The 20,017-nt window shown below is 40.4% G+C and overlaps 1 protein-coding gene across 1 annotated transcript; it reads left to right on the top strand.

Annotated features, from left to right (window-relative positions):
* Positions 1-5,073: 5,073 nt before the first annotated feature.
* On the top strand, positions 5,074-18,612 carry LOC306842366 (cerebellar degeneration-related protein 2-like). The gene is made up of 6 exons (XM_079372567.1): positions 5,074-5,521; positions 13,249-13,361; positions 14,033-14,181; positions 14,274-14,438; positions 14,519-14,726; positions 15,455-18,612. Exons 1-6 carry the CDS (start codon positions 5,443-5,445, stop codon positions 16,220-16,222), a joined length of 1,482 nt encoding a protein of 493 aa, XP_079228693.1. The 5' UTR covers positions 5,074-5,442; the 3' UTR covers positions 16,223-18,612.
* The last annotated feature ends 1,405 nt before the right edge of the window (positions 18,613-20,017 follow it).

Raw genomic sequence — 20,017 nt, 5'->3', positions numbered from 1 at the left:
TTCTTTCCCTTCCAAACACTACCCAAATAGACGTGTTCACCGCTGCTTACGCTCGTCTCACACTCCCCCTCACCCTCTGTCCTGTCTGTACATCTGAGTACCCATTCCCAGTTTTTTTCCCCTCCTCTCTCGCTCATGGTTGCTAAAGACCAGCTGTGCCAGGGCCTCTTTTTTGTCCTCAGTAACCGTGGAGACAAGACTCCTTCTGAAAGAAGCAGGGGGTGGTGTGTGTATGCATCCATCTGGCGTCTGGCTAGAAATTACTCAAAACCAAGTATATTAGCTTTTGCTGGTGATCATATCTTAATTTCTCAACATAAACTCATGAGTAGTTGTGCAACTGTCATTTTCTTTTAAAAAAAAATCTGCAGTTAAATCAGTCCAATGCTGTGCAAGTTCCATCATCCATCAACACCAGAGTTGGGAAAAGAATCAAGTGAAAGAACAATGTGGTGGTTCCTTTCTCTGGCCGGTGCGCTTTCATATCTTACAGGATATTTAGAAATTCCAAGCAATACCCATTCATATGACTATTACCTACTCATTTCCTAAGAACTTGAAGATGAAGAATTCCTGTTATGGAAGTGTGCTATGTTCAGTAGTTATTGAAAGGGGATGTAAAACAGAAGTATGTGCCTTGGCAGAAAGCATAATATGTCCACACTTTACACAGAGGTGCAACAACACCATCTGGAGTTGTGTTTCTAGTGACAAGACAAATGTAACATCCAGTATTTGGTCAGCAACAAAACTACTTCTGAACACAATATTGACATATTTTAGCGTCATGTAGTTGCTAATGTAGAAGCAAACGGTTTCTACATGCAGAAGGCATTCCTCTATAACATTTATCTTATTGACTTTTCTTTGTGGTCGTTACAAACCCTCTGGTGTTTCAGACTTTTTTAAGTTTGCCAGGAAGTGTGGTGTTAGTATATTATAGCTTTTTTGTTTTAAAACTGAAAAAAAAGAAGTTACAATTGCAGGCAGAAAGATACTAAACTTTCAAAAAAAAAAGTGCAGAAAACAAGGGCAGTGTCAAGCAACACTCATTGGCTTATTCTTGTTATAAATCAACATCTCATCTTCCTTCTGAGCCCTTTAGAAGAAAAGATTGAGTTATCAGGGAGATTCAATGGACTTGGATGGAAAAGGTCATTAGTGTATGAATAAGATGTGGGGCACAGTGTGCGACAAAGGGATGATTTGCATTGACAGGATGAGGGGAGGTCTTGTGAAAGAAGGCATGTTGAGTCAGTCTTCATTCAGGCTTTGTTTTAAGCGGGCTTAGTGTTCAACATGATAGCACTTTGACCCTGTGACCCCTGACACAGACGTCTCTCAGTCTGTGCCCCCTCTATACCCTAACCTGCAGCCTTAAATGTGTACTTCAACATAAAAGAAGAAGTTCACAAATAATAATAATAAGCACAAGAAACAATCTCTGCAGGTTGTCGCCTTTACTGGAGCTAACTCTTACTGCCTGGAAATGTATAAAAAGTTTCTCTCCTGTCTGTAATAATCTACATATACCCCATTGATGGAAATGGCTCTCTATCTCTAGAAATGGCTCTCTATCTCTGGAAACAATGAACATAAGAGGAATCTTATATGTATGTATGTATATATATATATATATATATATATATATATATATATATATATATATATATATATATATATAAAACCCAAAGACACCTTACAAGCAGAGTTAAAAAGATAACATTATACAGTAAAACGTAGAATTGCAAGCATGAGTCTTAAATATCATTTGTATATATTTATTAGGTGGGCTCTTGGGGAATAGCCTGACATATAGTGGGCTTGTGTATGGACCTACATGGGTTTTTGCAGAATAATATACACAGACCATTTATCATCATACCATAAAGACATCAAAAACGGCCCTGCATGCAGCCCATTAAGTGCCCTTAATCATCTAATCTGAGCTAATCTTTTTGGGGACTTGGCTGAAACTGAGGACATAATGGACTGAGTGACTGTTGTTTTTTTTCCTTTGGGTATCACCTGTGCATCCTAAAAACACTCACACATAAAAGATAATCTAAGAAGAGATCAATTAACTGAAAAGTGCAGGAAAAAAAGATCACCATTTGGCTCATTGTTTTGGTTTTCTGGCTCAAAGCTTTACTCTTCTTTTTTCTCTCCATGGTGTTGTTTTGTTTTTCAGTAAAACATAATAAAGATAAACCAGCTGTAAAATGTTCATACCCAGCACAAAAGAACCCCATGTCCTCTGTGAATGATTTCTCTAACTCCCCTAAGCTTATTGTTTTCACCTTGCTCATAGTTTTCTATGACAGTAAGGAGATGCTGCATTTATTGAAAACTCAAATAAACCACTCTGCAGAGAAGATTTGTGTTTGTGAGGTTCATTATTTGGCATTAACATTGGATACATTAGCATTGGATACAGCCTAACAGAGAATAGGGGAAGCATAGATCAAGTCGCCTCACATCAACACAAAACTTTAGACCAAATGTTTTATTAGAACAAACTTGTAGGTAAATCTACAACATTATATTTCTTTTGAGTAGCATTATTTTTTTTCTGTCCCTTTATCAAGGGAGCTTAGTTTTTCTTTTAAAAATCCATCAACATGTTGAGTGGGATGCATAGAAAAGAACAGAAAGTCTAATTTTCTGTCCTCTGTGGTCTGATCTGGAGCAATGACCTGACTGCTGCATGTTGAGAGTTTTTTCTATTGGAAAAAAAAGAGAATTATTTATAGAAAACAAAACATCTCTGTTGCAAATTATAGATGGGATATATTGTATGATTATAGTGTGTGAATGACTGTTTCTGTTACTGTAAGCATCCATTTTCGTCTTTAAGACAGGGCCTGAGTTGATTCCAGTGGTTTACAACTTCCAATATCCTCATACAATAGTTGTTGTTTTTTTGGTTTGATGCTCTCAGGCTCACCACAGCAGCTCCATTAGCTGTAGAAAGCTCATCCATTGAGTCAGGCCGATGATATGAGGCGAATAAAACACACCTTGCTTTCATTACAGACAAACATCCATTTGAATAGCTCAATGTGTTCCTTCTGTTTTCAGATAAAACAGTGCTGCTTTGAATGATGGGTAAATGTCTGTCTTTAAGTCACACCTCTGTGTTTTTAACCCTTGGTTAAACAAAGAAAGGAAAAGTTCCCCTCCAGGGTAGTGGGACTGTGTTGGATGATTTAACCATGCATGTGTGTGTACAACGAATATGTATTAACTAAAAAGAAGATGTTTCAACAGAGGAGGAGGATGACACTCACAAAAATGTTTCTTGGTTATGACATGGACTCTTACACATAATGTTACACATAAAATGCAAAAAAACAAACAAAACAAAACATGCAGCTGAGTTTCACCATTAAAACTACTCCATTCTAGTCATCATCCAGACACATGGCACTCATAAACCAGCTATTTGTTGTGTCAAGTTATGCAACCAAAATCCTCAGATTCACTGGTTTGGGTTGCAGTTGCAGCTTTGTACAACTTGATGAAAATACAGATCGATAGATTACAATAGAAAAATGGCCAGCTGGGTAAAGCATGGCAATTTAATTCAGATAAATTACTAAAAAGCCAGATAATTGGGTTTTTTCTTGAATTGAAATATTTGCATGAAATTAAATTGTAATTGTCCAAAAAAATGTTAGTGTATTTAACATTTTTAGGACACTGATTAGTGCACCCTGGGGGTCCCCACTCTTAAAAAACACTGGTTATTTTTTTTTTATTGGGGGCTCCTCCAGTCAGCATTCTTTACCAATATGTCCTCCAGTTTCCCTATGCTAACTCATCTTCCTCTTTTTCTCTTTCTTTTTTTCACTCCCAGAAAGATAATTCCTGTTAATTTTCCTTCACAGACTTTTATCGTTGGTTTTCAAAGCAAAAATGCATGCCACGCTTAGCAGGGCAAGGAGAAGAAGGGCTGTAAGATGTGGGGCCCTCATTGAGCCTTCTGTCATTGCAAAATGTCCACATTTTGAGCCACTGTTGGGGTTTAAATCTTGTCAGCCCCTGGGTGCCTCCTACTGGCCTGGAGCCTCAAGCAGTTTTCTGCCTTGCCTATTTGCAAACAAAGCCTCTGATGATCCTCTCCAGTTGGTTAGAGCATTGGTATGGCATTCCCTTTTTTGGTTTATATTTTAATTTTGGGTCACTTTTGTCTTTATTAAAATAGCATATGTGAAAAGGCCAAAGGGAGGGTGAAATGACCAAGGGACAGAGGGTCATGGTCAAGCCTGGGTCTGCTGCATTCAGGACTGTGGCCTCTCAACATGCCACAGTCCAAACCAACCCTCCTGATATGGATTTTCTGTATACACTCATTCATTATAAGTGTAAAGACTTATGAAACAGCACTGAACAAATTAGCATTGTAAGGAGTCTTTGAAATCAAATGTAATTGAACTTGAGATCACTGTTTCTTGGCTGTAACCTTTTTATGTCCTTTTTTATCAATATAATAATTTATGAAATCAACAATTGACAATAACAGGATGATGATGTCATAAATAAAGGATGCACTGATGTTTTACTGTACTCACTCAAGCAACAGTGCTCAGAGGGATGTCTAATGTGGCATGTAATCGAACCTAAGCATGCCCCCTTGTGGTGGAAACGACATACTACACTGCAACATACACTGTTCAAAGAATCATTTGTCAGCAGTTACCAAAACATTTATTAAAACTAGCCTATCAGAAGTCTTTGTAAGGACAGTAAGGACAGCCCCTGCTGGCAGTTAGAAAAAATGCAGGTCTAAAGTAGCCTACTTGATTTTTGGCTTCGTCTAATTTATAGAGGCGACATCCAGTTTACATTTAGTCTTCATGCACAAGTTGGGCAGCCTATTGTTGAATGGAAGGAGATGTCGTCTAAAATATTATCTCTACTATGTGATACCTGTGTGGTTACCTTTAAACAGATGGGCCCTAAATAACGTTTTTTTCCCATGACGGTCATGTAAACAAGCAGAAATACAGAGGGCGCACTTGACCAATAAACTTGATTAGTGGGAACAATATTGCCGTTTACGAGCATCACTTGAATGCATCGCTGGTGTGCTGCTGTAGGGGAGAAAGGAAGTGCTGTTGTTGCAACATCGCTGCCACGTTTGAGGCTCCTCTGCACCAGCGGAGGAAGAAACAGCGGATGGTCTGAGGGCCGGGATGGGCCGGTGATGGGCGGAGGTGTAGTGGGGGGATGAGAGGGAGAGAGAGGTGGGAGTGACCGAGGAAACACACAGAGGAAACACGTAGAGCCACAACACACCGCCACACTCCCCGGCTGAGGAGGCACAGCTGAGCTCCAGTGTGAAGGAGCGGTCGCAGCTTTCTGGAGGACCCTGTCCGCTGGAGCTCCATTGTTCGCACGGAGGGGGGCTTGTTTCTGCGTGTTTTCAGTGGGATCCCCATGCTCAGTTCAGGCAGAATGGAGGAGTTTGTGACCGAAGAGGAAGAGCCATGGTACGACCAGCAAGACCTGGAGCAGGGTAAGAAAAGACACCATCCTCTTCCTACAGCATCCTCACTGTAAGCTCAGCGGTCAGCTGGTCTCCACGAAACAAAGGCTCTCTGTCGTGTAAAGAGACGGGAGAGATGTCATGTAGATGTCCTACCCTTCATTTCCATGTAATCAGTCGAAGATTGAAGCAGCCTTAAACAGCAGGCTGTGCTCCTTTGACAACAATGCATTGAAAGCATGCCAAGCTGGGCCTTACATTGCTGGGAGCATCAGACAGGATGTTAGACCCCAACGAGCAGTATGATAAGGCTGGAAAGAAGGATGTACTTTATGGACACATTTAAAAATTCAAAACAATTTCTGGTCCTGGCTTCTGAGAGCCTGTGTCATGTTAACTATTTAAAGGTTTGGCACTGTGGGTCAGTCGAAAAGGGGCCTATGTGAGATTATTATGGCCAGTTCCCTTTACACTTATTATGCATTGTCAATACAGACACCATATATTACACAAGTAGGTCTATGTATGACAAATTGGAAAAGTCAATGTCAAGGTTTTTTTTTTTAGGGCAAACCTTCCTGTAATGTTTTCTTATTTTACAAATCACTACAGATATAACTTGTTTTGAAAGTCTCAACTCTTTTTTCAAGCCAGTGTAAAGGCTGCATATACAATTTGAGCTTTTATTTTGAAAACAATTGCTGTATCTTGCTGCTTAAATGCTATTGATTATATGTTTAATGATGCACCAAATCTTCACACAGTTTGTAATAAATGGATAACTGTTTCAACAGACTGTGACAACATGGTGTTAGTGTATTATTATCTATGTCATTTCACATGGTGTTGATGTTTCTTTTTTAATTCCCTTAAATGATTTGATATTCACGGTATACTTATAAGGTCTGCAGGGAAAACAAGGTCTCAAAACACTAACATATGACATGTACTTTCATTTATAGACAAGTTAAAACACAACATCCACATTGACCAAGACCAAGCTAAACATTTATGAATGAAACATTTCATCAGTGAAAGAAATCACCTTTATCAAACCGATGATGCTCGAGTGCTTACATACAGCAAAACCTTGAAAACATGGAGCCAGCAGGAAGGTTTTTCTCTTCACTCTTTGTCTTATTAACCTCATTCATAGTCAGCTCATTAACCTCTCTCTTTCCATGAAGGCCACCTGCTCCATAGGCTGACAGTGTGAGGGACTCTCTCACAGCTTCACGAGGGAATCAATCTAATCTTCACATCTGGGGCGTTCATGGCCTTTATAGTTGAGTAGATTTAACTAGCTTAAGTGACCTACAAAGGAACAGGCTGTCAACTGAGCATGCAATATCAATTCAAAAGGTTTCCATTTTAATTTCAATGAGGTTCGAAAATGTATTTGTACCTAGTAAGTCAACCCAAAACCAGGGTTTTTTTTTTAATGTAGCGGTTCAGAGCACTGTAACGATCACTCACGTACAGGAAGCTACATTTTGAATGAGGCCTTCATAAATGGTAAATGGGCTTGAGCTTGTGTGGTGCTTTTCTAATCTTCTTACTACTCAAAGCACTTTTACACTGTATGTCACTCCGACACATTCACACACTGAGGACGGAGGCTGCTATGTAAAGTGAGCATCAGAAGTAATCCCACACTCTTGGGGTTAAGTGTCTTGCCCACGGACATATCAGACATGTAGCTGCAGGAGCTGGGAATCGAACCCCCGAACTTCAACTTAAAAGACGACTGATTCTACCGACTGAGCCAAAATCGTATGTTTTATCTTGTTTTCAATGAATGATAGCAGCCACAACTGAAGTTCCTAACGGACAGATGAAGCTATTGGAATTAGATTGAATGATCACATATTATAGGGAGAGTCGGGTCCATTTATGCAATATTTTAGTTTGACCTATGTCTTCTCTCCACTTTTGCATGGATATTGCTATGCAGAGGAACTCGGATGATTGCTCTCTTAATCAAAACCAACATTGTTAGAAAATATGTATCATTATTGTACATGTCAATCAATCCAAGTGCATAATATGGATGTCTGCTGTGATGCTCAACTACACCTGTACTACCCTCCTTGGGACAAACTCACCACCAGCATTCATCTGCATTATATCGTTTTGTCAAGGTTTTGCAACACATGCACATATCTATGCTAATGCCAGTATACTGTATATTTGAGAGGCCTGTTTAATATCAACTCATTTGTTAGGCTCTGGGGTTAAATTTGTGCAAATGAAACTTAGTCAAAGCATGAGGTTCGTTTATAAATTTGCATCAGTCTCATGCTGATGTTCATGGCTTCTTTATATCATTTTAAAATTATGAAGAACTGACTCATCACAGACAGAGATCCTAACTGTCGCTGCAGCGTGTACCGCATTTCCTGCCTCTCTTCATCTCTTAATCACTCCTCCTCATGGCAAGTAATTATAGTGATACATTTCCGGGCCTTAAAAGGTGAAAAGCAGTGTTACTGAAAAACATGCGTGCCAAAATAGGCAGACATGCACCTGCGATAATGGTGTCATGGATTAGGTTGGTTATGTCTTTTCCTGTCACTAATCATTGGATTTCAGTATAAAACTATTTTCTATTTTGGGCTTATTATGAGAAATCTGAGGACACAAAAGTTCCATAATGTCAAGATGGCCATTGTTAAGATGACCAGTATGTCCTTTTTTCTGCTCTACGTTGAATGAGAGGATGTCAGACCTCTAAAGAGAGGAGTGGAGCTTCAAAGAGCTGACTTTCTGAGCTCATGTTTTTAGTGTACATTTCAGGATGCCACGAATCATTCAGAGAGAAAGAGAGGGAGAGACACCACGGTCATTGTGTTACTGTCTTTGGTTTTCATGCAGGAATCACTGGCAGACTGACCCGAGTTCTTATCTGAAAATAAGGCCCTTCCATGAAGCTTCATACAAAAAGTTGCCGGCAGTAATTTTTTCTCAGTGAAGTGTTGTAAAAATAGTTAATTAATTGTTCAATCTTCTACACCTCTTTTAGTAGCCTTGTGATCCTGCAAAATTACGAAGCATGTTTCTGATTTCATTTCAGCCACTGACACAGAATACAGCAGATAATATGAATCCAGCGACTGCAGCCCTTTAGCCTATCTTAGCATAAAGAGATAGTAAAAGCTAGCCTGTGTCTGTTGGAAGCATGACACAAATTACCTTATTACAGCTCTAAAGAAGACTGCTTGATGTTTAGTGTGTCTTTCTTTACCAAAAAGCGAGGTTTCAAAATAAATATTTTAGTTTTTAGAGCTAGTTTTGTCCTGCTTAGTTGCACCGACTTCCTCAAGTCAATCTTTTGATGATGTTCTTTTGTAACTTAAAAGGCCCTGACACACCAAGAAGATGGGCGGCCGTCGGTTTTAGTCAGCCCTTCGGTGAGCGATCAGCGTGGTAAAGCGACGCCGGTCAGCCTTTGTCGCTACGAGTTCTTTGCCGTCTGCTTGGTGTGTCAGGGTCTTTAGAAAGGAAAAACGCTAACTGTTTCACCTTGACTAAGCTATGCTAACCAGCGGCTGGTGGCTGATCTTAAAGACCAGAGAGTGGTGCTCATCTTCTTCAACTATTGGCAAGAGATTCTCTTTTTTTGGAAGTTGATTGTTAGGGAAAATGAGAAGATATAAAACTTGGAAAGTGACGTCCCCTTGTGGAATACAAGAGGTTCAATAATGTGAGTGATGCAGCCATCTTATTTTGATGTGTCTTTGTTTGGGCCTTTTGTGTGTGAGCCAGAGTTGCCATTGGTCCAGGTCCAAGGAGTAAATATGAGGCTCTGCCAGCTGAGACAGGACACTTGTTTGTTTGACTGCAATCTAATGGGAGGCTTGCTAAAAATGTTGAAATGCTCTACTACATTTTTACACGTGTTTGACCAACCAAGCTTAAACTATTATAAAGCAAAGGTCGAGTTGCTTAACATTACTGCATAAAATCAGTTTTTAGACAGAAAAGCTGTTTGCTAAAGAGCTTCACATTTTCTTCTGTATGTTTCTTGAATCCTTAAGAAGTTAAGAAGTCAGGTTTGTGAGACGAGACAATAAGAAGAGGAGAAGTCATGTTTCCCACATTCCAATGATTCTCGAGGGTGACATGCACCTACAAAAACAACACTGCCTGTGGAAGACATCACCACAGACAGCATGGAAATGGATTTTCCTGTCTACATGTGTTACTTTAAAAGACCGGCTCAGAAGCTGTTTGCAATGTCTTTTTAGACCTGATCATTTGAAATGACCCTGGTCTTAACGGTGTGTACACTTCTGAAGAAGCCTTTGAACTAAGTCCCATCTGGTTGCAGCTGGCTTCTTTGCATGCAGGAAATGCATCCGTCATACATGAGGTGATTACCGGAGCTTCAGCCTCAGTGGTTTCATCCTGTTTGGGTTGAGCCTCAGGTCTGTGTGGAGCAGGCAGACAGTTATCTGTGGGGAATATCGGCTTGTTTGTGAGAGCGCTGAGTCGTATTGATTGGCCGTCTTCTCCTCCTCCACACTTACCTCGTCTTCCTCCTTCTACTGTATTCTTGTTTGGCTTCGCAGAGCTCACTCTTCTTTGGCAGCCATGGAGAAGTCAACATTTTAATGCAGGTTCTAACGCAGTGTTTGTTCGTTTGTTGTCTTTGTTTTTGACATTCAACAACAAATCCTGAAAAATAAAAAGATCTATTTTGGAGCTAAATTTAGATACCAGCTTGCTGCTAACTCCCCTTGTATGGAAGCAAAAACTTCATCAAAACATTATATTGTAGATTATGCTTTTTATTATTGTCTTCTAGGCCTTTGTGGTCATTGTATAAAAGTCAGTGTAAAGTTTTCCATGCTTTGGGTTGTATTGTGGTCTCCTGGGGCCTCCCTGGTGAAATCAGCTGCTTGATAGTTGGACATTTCTCTCTCCAGCACTGAAGAATCCAGTGGTACCTGAGCAGCTGAGATGCCAGAGCCCCACAGGAATTCATTAAGTTATCTGTAAAGAGGAAAGTGTGTGAGTAGGTCCATACAGAGCTGTTGGCAACAGCATGCTCAGCTTCCTCCTCATTAGTTTAATTGAAGGAGCTGAGGACTGCCAGGTAGAAGTAGGACCGGATGTAATAACATGCAGTGGCTAAAATAAAGAGTTGTTGAATCCTATGGCTGATAAATTATTTTAAAAATCCCACTGCATTATATCTGTCACTACCCACTTTTTCCATTTCTATCAGTTAATATATTAATGAGCAGCAAAACACTGACACATCTTCAGGGTATCTGCACATGAAGTTGTCTATGAAGTCATTATGCAGGAGAAAAATTAGCCCTAAGGGATTCTGGACACTTGATAAATGCAATCTACGCTGTTACATTCTACCCACACTCGTACCTGTGTGTGTGTGTGTGTGTGTGTGTGTGTGTGTGTGTGTGTGTGTGTGTGTGTGTGTGTGTGTGTGTGTGTGTGTGTGTGTGTGTGTGTGTGTGTGTGTGTGTGTGTGTGTGTGTGTGTGTGTGTGTGTGTGTGTGTGTGTGTGTGTGTGTGTGTGTGTGTGTGTGTGTGTGTGTGTGTGTGTGTGTGTGTGTGTGTGTGTGTGTGTGTGTGTGTGTGTGTGTGTGTGTGTGTGTGTGTGTGTGTGTGTGTGTGTGTGTGTGTGTGTGTGTGTGTGTGTGTGTGTGTGTGTGTCACACCCCTCACTTACATGCTCTCGCACCATTGGTCTAGAAGCAGACTTCAGATCATGCTTTGAGTGTGCATGCATGGGGTAGAGAGGCTTGATTGGTTTAATAAAACGTGGTCGAGTGCCGACATTGGTCGAAGTTTTTATGCGTTTACAACTGATACAGATGATGGATTTTTCTCGAGCACATGAATTATTAATTACTGTCGTCAGGACATGACGACAAGACAATTTCAACCAAAATAACTATATCTGGAGGAAATGACCTACCCTGCCTTTAAAGCCTCATGCAGGACCACTTTATAAAACATATTCATTAAAAAGGAGGGTAATCATACAAGGGTCCAGATTAATTAGATTTGCTCACCCTTACCCTAACCATTTGCTCGAAAAAATCTTTAAAAAAAACACGCTCCTGGCTCACCCATCACAGGCTGCATGAGCTCCTAATCATTTCCTTTTCGAAAATAAGTTTCAAAGGAAGTGAAAAGGGTCCTCAGTTTATATATATGAGCCCCTGGTAAAGTGCATGATGTCTCTATTTGCTCCATCAGCTGCACTGATGGTAAATGTTGCAGTGATAAAAGTCAGGACTTGGCATCATTCCTGGTGAGCAACATTCAATATTAAAGACGGAGTCTGGGCTGAATGAGAGATGACTTCCTCGGCTGTTCAGTTTAGTCCTCTGCTTTCTTTCTGAGAGGTCGCACACCACATTTAGCTGACTCAGTCCATCCACATCAATACAGCTGAGTCAGAGCACAGTTCGAATAAAGTATGATGACAGTGACTCATCGTAATTTGGACATGCATTAGCAGACCTGAAGGACAAACAACAACGCAGGAGTGCTGTGCAATTATAGAATTTCACTTTTAACAAGCTACTATTATTTAACACACATACATTTACATAGTTCCCAGTTTAAGTCTCCAGCGTTTCACCTGTTTTCCCTCCCATGTATCAGTGCAGAGGCCTCTCTCTCAATAGTCTTGGCATTATTCTCTGACCTTCATGTTCAGTCAGTGGAGAAAAGAGGACCTGCAGGGAGACATGCAGCAGGGAGAAGTCTGTCCTCCTGCACACCTCCCTCTATAATTGAACCAGTTCAGAGCAGACTGAGATGACATGATGGCCCCTTTGATCATTTTGTCAGACCCTGTTATAACCTTGCCTTAAATAGAACAAAGGGCTCTATTAATCATGATAGCGGGTTATTCTAAAATGCATGGCTGCTGTCTTTTTTTGGTTAGATTAAATTCTCTGTTCTTGTCCCCTTATTTTTTCACTTTCACACAGTTTTTTTTCATCGTACTCTTGCTTTATATTAATATGGACAGCCCTCGTCTGTCTTCATCTATAAAGTACAGCTGTATTACTCACGTGACAGGCGCTGACATATTGCACAAGTGACGCACTTTGGAGTCAAGACATGGGTAGAAGGGAGCTGGTTGGTGGAACCGCAGAATGACACGATCCTTCAAGAAGCTTAAGCAAACCCATCTTAGGGAGAAACTGGCAAAGACCCCTCAGGTCGTGGTGTCCATCGCACAATAGATTCTTGTGTTGGTTTGAAACAGACACATTTATGGAAGGTTCAAAGACTGTAGTTTTAGTTTTTATCCTTTCTCTTGCATTTCCTCCTCTTTCTCCTTGGGTGATATAAAAGATCAATATAAATGTAACAAATATTTAATAGAAATTCAATAAATTTAAACCTGAAATTACACCACCGCAACACTGGGAAAGGGGAGTGCAAATGTCTATAGTTTAATCACAGCAAAGGAAAGAAATGACTCTCCCAAAGTGTTGGTGGACCATCCACTGCAACAAACTGTCATAACAGCATTTTTCTTGCTTATGATTGTGAAATGTTTCTCTGTTCAAGTATAGTTTGTCAAATATATCAATAAAGAATGGTACAAACCACTTTAACCATCTGGTTTCTTCAACTTACATTCAGGAAGCCAGTCAGCAGGGGGAGCTCTACATTCATCATAATACACAATTTATGGTCTTTAAACATCTGGCTTAATCTACTCCATATTTTTCTTCACTCTTGACTTGCTTGTTGTCTTTCAGACCTCCACTTGGCGGCAGAGTTGGGGAAGACTCTTCTGGAGAGGAACAAGGAGCTGGAGGACTCCCTGCAGCAGATGTACATCACTAATGAAGAGCAAGTGCAAGAGATCGAGGTATGACTGGTTAACAGCTTTTCCTGATTTAAAATGTTTTAATTATCATTTAAACATACACATAAAAACTGACAAAATTGGCTTAAAATCGTTCATTTGTTTTTCCAAATCCAAGTTTGTCACAAACAACCCCAAAAAAAATAGTGCATTGTGGGAGTCTGACAATGAAAACATAGGAATCTGCAATTAGCTAAATTGTTATTTTAAACATTGGTTTCGATGTTTGAAACACTAATTAACAAATGCAAAAGTATTGAAGGTGCATTTGTGAATGTCCCATTATTCCCACATTCAGTGAGTTACAGTTTGTGTGTGGGGGAAACATGCCATCTTTTTCCAAGTGAGTGGTAAATGTACTTGTTTTCTTTGGTTTTAGAAAATATGAGGAACTACATCTTTTAAAATGTCAGGATCAAAAATGTCTTTTAACCGTAGACTGACCAAACTCTACATTTCAAATAACACAAAAAAAAAGTCTCCCTTCACATCTCAAGGTGTCTATGCTGGGACTTTTGATCACATGAACTTCAGGAAAATCTCTCCTGAAAAAAGTCAACAATCGGCATCAAGGGATTCTCAAACGTACTGAGATTGTTGCTCTGTTGTGTGGGTTTGTTTTGACTCACTGTGTAATTAGTAGAGATGAGCATGCATATATTTTTGTCCCACAGTACCTGTCTAAGCAGCTGGACGTTCTTCGGGACATGAATGAGCAGCATGCCAAAGTGTACGAGCAGCTGGATGGGACGGCCAGAGAGCTGGAACATACCAATCACACTCTGGTGATGAACAGCAAGGCTTCACATCAGAAGATAGAGAGGTAAGTGACAGAGAGGTAATTAGATGTTTTCCGCTCTCCTATCCTTCATCTTTCTGTCCACTCCATGAACATGTTCTCTACCTCATGGGCAGGCTTACAGGAACCATTGAGACTTTGCAGAATCAAGTGGAGTCTCTCTCAGGGCAGGTGGAGCAGCTTCAATCCATGGAGCAGCTCCGAGTCAGAAGGGAAAAGAGAGAGCGACGTAAGACCATCCACTCCTTCCCTTGTCTGAGGGAGCTTTGCACAGCACCCAGGTACTTTAATGCCACATATATCATTGAACTTCATCAACTTCATTAGTTTTCAACCTCATATTTGTGTGACATGTTTTCAGGTACGAGGATGAGTTTGTCGTGGGCAGGGCGGAGAGTTTTTCTGTGGATGTGAAACCTCAACCATGCGAAGAGGAGAATCAGCATCTGAGGGAGGCGGTGTCGGCTCTGCGAGCGGCTGTCCGGACTGAGAGGGGGCGTCGAGAGGGTGTGGAGAGGGAGTGCAACCTTCTACTGGCAGAGTTCTCCAGGCTGCAGACTCGAGTCCGGGTTAGAGCAGATTTGGATACTTAATCAAAAACCACAATAATCGGGTTCACAAGCTGAAGTGACCTCAGTCACTAAAATGTAGTTAAATAATTCTCGCATTTTTGCATTATTTGACATACTTAAATGTTTCCCTTTATTCCAAAAGTCGGGATTTGTGCACCTATATTATTAAAACATTGTACTGAAGGAATAGATTACAGCCGAAAGAAATAATGCACAGGAATCCTGAAAGCTAGAGATACACAAACTGGCAAACAGAGGACTCTTGAAAGGGAGTATATCAGCCGCTGTTGATTGTACCTGACATCACACCTTCCAGACTCTGTAACAAAAAGAGAAACACAGAAAACAACAAAAATCCTACCCTAAGCTAAACTGAACTCTACCCCAGAATAAACACATTCAAATAAATAATGAAACCCATACTAGTAACTAAACCAAAGTAAATAAAAAGAGTCCCAACCACGAACAACACAATCACAGCAGCAGTGGACAAGAAACTCCTGTTTTGGGAAAGGTAAGATAACTGTATTTATAAAGGAGTCTGCTGCCTCAGAAGACTTTCTGTGGCAAGCCAAAACAGCCGACTGCTGAAGCAAATTACTTCAGCAATTCCAAGAATTTTTGGACTAATTCGTCATTTAGATCTGATTCCTTTATTGGAAGTGAAATGAAACTCAATGGAACCTGTCGAATTTATTTGAATCTGTGTTTGTCTTTTCTCCCAGGATGCTGAGAGCTGCCAGGGGAGGGTGCGGGAGTTGGAGGTGGAGCTTCAAGAGCTTCAGCAGCTGCGCCGCGCTCGGACTTTCCTGCTGGGCAGCGAGGATGATGGAGTAGCTCTTACGCAGACTGTCCTCAATAGTACCCCCGAGACGGACACCTTCCTGGAGCTGGAGGCAGAGGAGACTGGAGGGGGCGTTCGGGAGGAGACGGAGGGTGGAGGAGGTGTTGGAGGCCAGGCTCTCCCTGAGTCCAGCCCTGTGAGGAAAAGTTGCAGTGACACAGCACTCAATGCCATTGTGGCCCGCGATGCGTCCGGCCGCAGGAGAGGCAGCTACGCTCTTCACGCCAACAGCGTGAGGAAGAGGGGGATGTCTATCCTCAGAGAGGTGGACGAGCAGTATCATGCTTTACTGGAGAAGTACGAGGAGTTGTTGGGAAAGTGCAGGCGCCATGAGGAGAGCCTTTGTCATGCCGGTGTCCAGACTTCCAGACCCGTCTCCAGAGACCCATCTATGAAAGACTGTGCCATGGGTCCCACCCCGGCGCCTCCCTCTACCCCTACGCAGTCGCCTTCAACCCCTGAAGCCATTGAGAGCATCAGCAAGCAGGTGGAGGCGGTGGATAAGCGGCTGGGACAGAACACTCCAGAGTACAAGGCCCTTTTTAAAGAGATCTTCTCTCGTATCCAGAAGACCAAGATGGACATCAAAGCTACCAAAAGTGCTAAGGCAAGCAAGCCAGGCAAATCTGGCAAATCTAGTAAACAGTAATGGTACAGTATGTACTCAGTGTTTGCTCATGAGAGGACAGGCATGTTCTATTACAGAGTGAAGTGCTGAGATTTGACAAAAGAGGCCTTTTATAGAGGGTAGAATTTAGTAGAAGTAATTATCTCAAAGATGTTTTGGTTTTATGAATGTCCGTTTAGTAGAGGGAACCTAATCCAAGCTACTATAGAGTAAGAGTCTCTGTTAGCATCACAAGTCTTCTTATACCCCCATGGAGTAGTACAGGTGGTTTACTCCAATTTATATCTTGACAGAAAGCAGAAAGCACAAGCTGTTTTATGCATTTAAGAACAGATTTAATCCTCAATCTGTAATGTGTTTGTTAGTGAGCTTTAGAGAATGATGTTGTTAGCCTCGGAAAAAAGCAATGCCGGTTGTTACTCCATGTTTTCACTCGTTAGCTTAGCAAGCTAACTAACAACTTGCTGTTTTCGTGAACTTTCAAAATAATGAATGATGTTGAGGAAGTGAAAATTTCAAGACATTTTTTTTCAAAGATGCTTTTGGGGGTGCTAATTAAAAAAGCATGCTAAAACTTAAGGAAGTGTATCCTGACTAGAAACTGAATTTAAATATATAAAATAAATACCTTCCCTACACTGTGTTAAAGTTATGAAGTATATCTTCTACTATACTACTTCAGCCCATTTGGGCAGCAGTAACGTTGTTAACTAAGATGCCAGAGGCCTTTATTTATAATAGTAAGTGACATCAGCATTAGCTTTAGGCTAGGTAGTTAAATCTGTGTTTGATTGTGTAACAGTAACCATCCTACTAGTGCTAAATAAGGCTGCTGTCTTGCAAAAGACAATCTCTGGAGATTGTTATGTTCAATATTTCCTGGGCATTATGAACACTCAGCATCTAAAATATAAACATCCTTAAGTGAGCTGTGTAATAAAGATTCAGACCTGATACAGCACCAATGTTTAGAGAAACGGTTCTGTTTCTATACGAAATAGACAAGACAATAAAAAAAGAGAAAATAGAAAAGAATAAATAAAAGAAGCGTCATTGTCATTGCGTCACTAAAACGGAACATTGAATGAAGACATCATTGTAATGTTCTAGTTAAGACCAGACTGACTGAGATCAAGACATAGCCGAGACCCTAGTGTTCAGAGAAAACATTCAGGGATTGAGACCGAGACAAGGTCAAGACTGTACAGATCACAGAAAGATCAGGAACTTGTGAAAAGTGGATGTGTGAATCACTTAGACTGTAACACCAGGATGGTTGCTACAAATTAATTGAAGTTATTTGATCTTTTAGAAAAAGGTGTTTCCTTCTAAACGGAGTAAAGACGAAAAAAAGAAAGCCTAACGTTGGTGGTCTTGACTGGCCTTGATTTAAAAGTCCCCTCCATTCTTACATTGAGACAAGACAGAGTGAAAATTATTTTGATTTCAAGATGAGACAGAGACCTTCAAAGATTGGTCTTAAGACCGGTCTTGAGACCGAGACTGATTTCGAGTACTACAACACTATGTCATTAACATTGTAAACAGGCAAGGATTAGGGTCCTTTTTAAATAATGAAAGGAGTACAGAAACTACAATTACAATGGTGAATAAAATATCCAGAGGAGCTTTTTATACAAGTGTTGAAACTATTTTTCCTTTACTAACACACAGATACGCATTGTGCAACCAGTATAAGGCTTAAACCAGGGCTTTGTTTAACACCTAGCAGTCTTATCAAACTATAAACTATCTTGCAAATATATTGCACCTTTTATCACAACATACAATACCTATGCCTTTTTAAAGTAACCTGGGTTATAATAATAAATGTTATTACAGCTTATTTCTTATCTGGTTCTTCAGCGATATTAAAGTCACAGCCAAGTTTGAAATGTTTCACATATGGGAGAGCAGACACTCGAGGGATCCTACACTCGTGCCTGGAGCTGATGTGTGTAGAAGAAACTAAAGGGTGCATGTTTGGCTGAAGCTTGGTCCGGAAATCAGGGAGGAATCTTGTCAAAGTTTTTCTTCTCGCTCTTGCAGCTTTGAGTATCTGTTTGACAACTGTGATGTTTGAAGTGATATAGAGTAAGTAGGTTGGTGCTCTTTTCTGGGGAATTGTCAAGCAAGTGGATGGAGGAATGTGTGTTGGCCTGAAAATAAAAGAATTGATGCCAAACCAGAGCCGTTCTTCACTGACGGAGGCTCACAGGGTTTCTGTACTGTAATGTCTTACCTATTGCACTTAAATGTGTCTGTTGCCTCATCTTTTGCATATTTAGACTAGCTAATATTACACTGTAGCTGTGTATTTATTTGTGCGTGAATGTTTATTTTTTCTACTTTTTCAGTGCCTGTATGTGAATGTCACTAACACATTGTCAGAATAAAGCTATTTAATTTGCTTTACTTTTCTTACCCAGTTTACATGTTATTAAGATCTTGGAATTAAAGTTAGGTCTGCTCTATTAAGACTTCATGTCACGACAGAGTCGAGACCCAACTTCCCCTGTCAATAAAACATTGATCTAATATGACCCTATGTTGTTGTTGTTTTTTTCTGTATTTATAGTAAGGAATTGAAAAAACTTGTAAGATAAATCAGCGGACATCCCATTGTGACATATGACTCTGATATCTGCAGAAAGATGCCACAAAGTTATTATAAATATTTCAATTCACAATGTTGTAAGTTGAGGAAGTAAGTTATCAACAGTCATACAATACAGTGATAATAAGCCCAGAATACAACAAAAACTTAACTTTTATAGGGACATACACCATATGGTCTGAATCTGATGATTGGTTTTGGACTTGTTTATGCCTTTATTCAGAGGAGAGTTAACAGACTCAGAAATTGAGGAGAGAAAGAATAAAGAGGACCCACGGGTCAGGCTTAAACCTGGAGGAAAACTGCCTTTATGGGATGTGCCAACTGACCACAAGCCAATCAACAACCCCTTCTTACCTGATTTTGAGTCAAATGATATCATTTTAAGGCGATGTTTGTCTCCTGAATTTAATTATGTTTATATATGCCGCATATAGCAAGATGTGCTTCTTGGTGGATCTGGGGCTTAAGGGTTTTGGTTGGCTATCACTTCACGTTATTTTTTTATTTAAAAAGACAGCATATTTGCCATAACACTGGATTTGTAAGCTGGTGTTCATTTCTGAAATGGCACAAAATTGTATTTGGTCAGGGTTACCATCTTGCACATTTCAAAAATAGCAACCAATGAGAGCCCTTTTCTAACTGGGCCTGTGCAAAGTGGCTTAAGTGAGCATCTGTGGAGGATCTGAAATAAAGTGTGGATGTCTCTGGAGAACCTTCCAAATCCAGGAGACCAGGATAGGCAGTTCAAGTATGCTGGAACGATGTCCAAAAATACACAATGTCATTTGCCATTTTCATCAAACAACTGTCAAACCACATACAACACCAAACCATATACATTTTCTTAACGGGGCATAAATGTTCAAGATTCCTGTGACCCATAGCTGGTCAGCTGTGTTTTAGACAGACCTCTTAAACAAACAGAAGCACACAACTAAAACATAACTTTTTTTGTTGGAGTCCATCATTGGATGTTTCCGGTCTCTAGTACCCTATTAAAAGACAGTTTAGAAATGTATTGATGCAAATGTACAACAACGACGAAAACGTGTTCGCCTGTTGTTGTGGATGAAGACTTGGTCCGAGGCTATCCAAACTCTTAATATGTAACCTGGATAACTTGTTTTAAGGCTGAATGCAGTGTGTTGAAGTTTGACAAGGTGGGTAGAACTACATCTAAATGATCTTTTTTA

Source organism: Symphodus melops (assembly GCF_947650265.1).
Source record: "Symphodus melops genome assembly, chromosome: 21".
NCBI classification, from domain to species: Eukaryota; Metazoa; Chordata; class Actinopteri; order Labriformes; family Labridae; genus Symphodus; species Symphodus melops.
This window is presented reverse-complemented; position numbering and strand designations above follow the sequence as displayed.